Source organism: Palaemon carinicauda, chromosome 30 (genome assembly GCF_036898095.1).
Source record: "Palaemon carinicauda isolate YSFRI2023 chromosome 30, ASM3689809v2, whole genome shotgun sequence".
NCBI lineage: Eukaryota > Metazoa > Arthropoda > Malacostraca > Decapoda > Palaemonidae > Palaemon > Palaemon carinicauda.
This window is the reverse complement of record NC_090754.1, coordinates 38,851,738-38,856,737: the sequence shown is the minus strand read 5'-3', so window position 1 is coordinate 38,856,737 and position 5,000 is coordinate 38,851,738. Positions and strand designations below refer to the sequence as shown.

At 36.5% G+C, this 5,000-nt stretch overlaps 1 protein-coding gene across 5 annotated transcripts in view; it reads right to left on the bottom strand.

Moving 5' to 3' along the window:
- The window catches only part of LOC137623030 (serine protease inhibitor dipetalogastin-like), a 45,589-nt gene that overhangs the window by 25,477 nt on the left and 15,112 nt on the right, over positions 1 to 5,000 (bottom strand). For all 5 annotated transcript variants that reach the window (XM_068353654.1, XM_068353653.1, XM_068353652.1 and 2 more), the window contains exons 3-4: positions 4,071 to 4,205; positions 2,873 to 3,025 (exon numbers count right to left, since the gene is read on the bottom strand). In XM_068353654.1, the coding sequence (XP_068209755.1) occupies positions 2,873 to 3,025; positions 4,071 to 4,205 (288 nt within the window). The remainder of the gene's footprint in view (positions 1 to 2,872; positions 3,026 to 4,070; positions 4,206 to 5,000) is intronic.

Genomic DNA, 5,000 nt, shown 5'->3' with positions numbered 1-5,000 from the left:
AAAGTCGAATAGAACATTGAGTCCTTCAGTGAAAAGTCGAATAGAACATTGAGTCCTTCAGTAAAAAGTCGAATAGAACATTGAGTCCTTCAGTAAAAAGTCGAATAGAACATTGGGTCCTTCAGTGAAAAGTTGAACAAAACATTGAGTCCTTCAGTAAAAAGTCGAATAGAATATTGAGTCCTTCAGTAAAAAGTCGAATAGAACATTGGGTCGTTCAGTGAAAAGTCGAATAGAACATTGAGTCCCTCGGTGAAAAGTCGAATAGAACATTGAGTCCCTCGGTGAAAAGTTGAATAGAACATTGAGTCCTTCAGTGAAAAGTCGAATAGAACATTGGGTCCTTCAGTGAAAAGTTGAACAAAACATTGAGTCCTTCAGTGAAAAGTTGAATAGAACGTTGAGTCCCTCGGTGAAAAGTCGAATAGAACATTGAGTCCTTCAGTGAAAAGTCGAATAGAACATTGAGTCCTTCAGTAAAAAGTCGAATAGAATATTGAGTCCTTCAGTAAAAAGTCGAATAGAACATTGAGTCCTTCAGTAAAAAGTCGAATAGAACATTGGGTCCTTCAGTAAAAAGTCTAATAGAATATTGAGTCCTTCAGTAAAAAGTCGAATAGAACATTGAGTCCTTCAGAAAAAAGTCGAATAGAACATTGAGTCCTTCAGTAAAAAGTCGAATAGAACATTGGGTCCTTCAGTGAAAAGTTGAACAAAACATTGAGTCCTTCAGTAAAAAGTTGAATAGAATGTTGAGTCCTTCAGTAAAAAGTCGAATAGAACATTGAGTCCTTCAGTAAAAAGTCGAATAGAACATTGAGTCCTTCAGTAAAAAGTCGAATAGAACATTGGGTCCTTCAGTGAAAAGTTGAACAAAACATTGAGTCCTTCAGTGAAAAGTTGAACAAAACATTGAGTCCTTCAGTGATAAGTCGAATAGAACATTGAGTCCTCCAGTAAAAAGTCGAATAGAATATTGTGTCCCTCGGTGAAAAGTCGGATAGAACATTGAGTCCTTCAGTGATAAGTCGAATAGAACATTGAGTCCTTCAGTGAAAAGTTGAACAAAACATTGAGTCCTTTGGTGAAAAGTTGAATAGAACGTTGAGTCCCCTGGGGAAAAGTCGAATAGAACATTGAGTCCTTCAGTGAAAAGTCGAATAAAATATTGAATCCCTCAGTGAAAAGTCGAATGGAACATTGAGTCCTTCAGTAAAAAGTCGAATAGAACATTGAGTCCTCCAGTAAAAAGTCGAATAGAATATTGAGTCCCTCGGTGAAAAGTCGCATAGAACATTGAGTCCTTCAGTGATAAGTCGAATAGAACATTGAGTCCTTTGGTGAAAAGCCGAATAGAACATTGAGTCCCTCGGTGAAAAGTCGAATAGAACATTGAGTCCTTCAGTGAAAAGTCGAATAGAACATTGAGGCCCTCGGTGAAAAGTTGAATAGAACCTTGATTCCTTCAGTGAAAAGTTGAATAGAACATTGAGTCTTTCAGTGAAAAGTCGAATAGAACATTGAGTACTTCAGTGAAATGTCGAATAGAATATTGAGTCCCTCGGTGAAAAGTCAAATAGAACATTGTGTCCTTCAGTGATAAGTCGAATAGAACATTGAGTCCCTCAGTGAAAAGTCGAATAGGACCTTGAGTCCTTCAGTGAAAAGTCAAATAGAACATTGAGTCTTTCAGTGAAAAGTCGAATAGAACATTGAGTCCCTCGGTGAAAAGTCGAATAGAACCTTGAGTCCTTCAGTAAAAAGTCGAATAGAACATTGAGTCTTACAGTGAAAAGTCGAATAGAACATTGAGTCCTTCAGTGAAAAGTCGAATAGAACAATGAGTCCCTCGGTGAAAATTCGAATAGAATATTGAGTCCTTCAGTGAAAAGTCGAATAGAACATTGAGTCCCTCGGTGAAAAGTCGAATAGAACATTGAGTCCTTCAGTGAAAAGTCGAATAGAACATTGAGTCCTTCAGTGAAAAGTCGAATAGAATATTGAGTCCTTCAGTGAAAAGTCGAATAGAATATTAAGTCCCTCGGTGAAAAGTCGAATAGAACATTGAGTCCTTCAGTGATAAGTCGAATAGAATATTGAGTCCTTCAGTGAAAAGTCGAATAGAATATTGAGTCCTTCAATGAAAAGTCGAATAGAATATTGAGTCCTTCAGTGAAAAGTCGAATAGAATATTGAGTCCTTCGGTGAAAAGTCGAATAGAACATTGAGTCCTACAGTGAAAAGTCGAATAGAACATTGAGGCCTTCAGTGAAAAGTCGAATAGAACATCGAGTCCTTCAGTGAAAAGTCGAATAGAACATTGAGTCCTTCAGTGAAAAGTCAAATAGAACATTGAGTCCTACAGTGAAAAGTCGAATAGAACATTGAGGCCTTCAGTGAAAAGTCGAATAGAACATTGAGTCCTTCAGTGAAAAGTCAAATAGAACATTGAGTCCTACAGTGAAAAGTCGAATAGAACATTGAGGCCATCAGTGAAAAGTCGAATAGAACATCGAGTCCTTCAGTGAAAAGTCAAATAGAACATTGAGTCCTACAGTGAAAAGTCGAATAGAACATTGAGGCCTTCAGTGAAAAGTCGAATAGAACATCGAGTCTTTCAGTGAAAAGTCGAATGGAACATTTAGTCCTTCAGTGAAATGTCGAATAGAACATTGAGGCCTTCAGTGAAAAGTCGAATAGAACATCGAGTCCTTCAGTGAAAAGTTGAATAGAACATTGAGTCCTTCAGTGAAAAGTCAAATAGAACATTGAGTCCCTCAGGGAAAAGTCGAATAAAACATTGAGTCCTTCAGTGAAAAGTCGAATAGAATAAAATAAATTTAAAACACGGAATATTTCCATGAGAACTTACTGCATCTTCCGTCGTATGCCATTGTCAATGAGCGTCCAGGATTTATGCAAGACTCGTACATGAGGACACAGGGATTGGTGTAGGTGACCCCATCGTTTCCACAGATAGGCTCGTACTTTCTGTTGCAAGGAATGTTGCACATATCTGGTAATGCTGCAAGAGAGAGAGAGTTCAGTTGTGCAATAGATAAAATGATTGACAAATCATCTTATAGTTTTTATATGAAATATCTGTTTTAATGTTTTTAAGATATTTTATTTTAATTGTTCATTACTTCTTATATCGTTTATTTCCTTATTTCCTTTCCTCACTGGGCTATTTTTCCCTGTAGGAACCTTTTGGCTTATATCATCTTGCTTTTCCAACTAGGGTTGTAGCTTAGCTAATAATAATAATAATAACAATAATAAAGGACTTATTATGTTGCGAGATGAAGTTCAAAGTTATAAAAGTTATTTAGAAATATGTGCTGCTTGTTTATATACTATTGTCACCTCTTTAATACAAATATCCAGTTGATTAAATAGATCGTCACAGTTTCAAAAGTTAGAATATGTTCACGATTAACATACTAGTTATAATAACTGAGATCTATATTTCAAATTTTTAGAAGATACGCCATTGAAGCCAAATGATTTAATTATGGTGAGAACAATAAAATGTACTTGAATATCAGTAGAGAACACGTTTAATTGGTCAAGGACAGTCTATTCTTAGAGCAAAGTTACATGGTTCATAAAAATTTGTTCCCTTTATACCTAAGACAATTTATATTTTTCATGGTAATATTTCATAGTTGAGATAGTTTAAGAAAAATAAACCTTCATAGGCTGAAGATGTCTTACACTTTTCATAATGAAAGCCAAAATATATTTATAAGTAAGGAAAGTAAACATTATAAACAAAATTTTTACTGAACAAGGAATCTAATTTCTACCTTAGATACGAGAATGGATACCAGAATTTGTACTTTGAAAATGAAATAATGTTAATTTACCTAGAAATAAAGTGCAAAACATCTCATCAAGAATCAAAAATATATATTTTCCTTGTAATTATGACATTTAAAAAGTATTTCATCCAGTTATGTATTTAAAGAATTACCTTCCCATCTGCAATACATTGTTTGTTATGTCTGGGAGTTTATTAAAGTAACGGTAATTGGAAAACAAAATAGCCTCAGTATGTAATTACTTACTGCAAGGTCCCGGCCGCATGTAAATCAGGCTGGTGTCCCTACAGGACGCAATATGCAGGAAGCAAAGATTCGGGTATGTCCTGCCATCACTTCCGCATACGGGGATGTACTCGAAGACACACTTTCCATCACAGCCTGCCAAATTTAAAAGGTTTAAATGTCACCCAGGAATGGTAGAGGTAAGGGACAGTAGCAATGCCCTAGCTAGGAGGACAATGCCCTAGAGACTGGCCTGATCTGGCCATATATATGATCAGTGCCTAAGCTCCTTTCCATCCAAGCTAAGACCAGGGAGGGTAAGGAAATGGCTGCTGATGACTCATCAGGTAGCCTTATTGGTTCCCCCAAATGCCCCATCACTAGCACACAAGGACGGGGAGATTGTAGACACTGCAAAAAGCTATCGAGCTTGAGCGAATTTGGCAGATCGATAGGCAGTGAAGTTTCCAGTTTGCAACCATAAGGGCTATCTATACCGTGACGAAAGTCACGTTTATATTCACTTCTAAGAGTAGCTTGTAAAAGGAGGCTCCCAGAGAAAAATTAAAACAGTACAGAGGTCACTAACACATTCGTATTTAGATTTCTAAGATAGGGATGAGTACCCTGCTCAGGAATCGTACATAACTTCAAATTCAATGCCAGAAAACCTCAAATCAATCAATCAACTCAGTTTTTTTTTTCCAACGAGGTGGCAACACAGTAAAAACAGACAACAGTCCTGTCACTTTCATTATTTTGATATCTATCACCCCTACAATGCCATCACATACTTTCAATTTAGCAAGACCCTTCTACTCCAATACTTTTCATAACAACAACAAATTATACACACACTTTTTCACTAGCATATTGTTTTACATTCTCTCTACACCACCAGACCACAACCAAACAAATCCACTGCTTTCCCTAGCTAATCATTGGTCACAT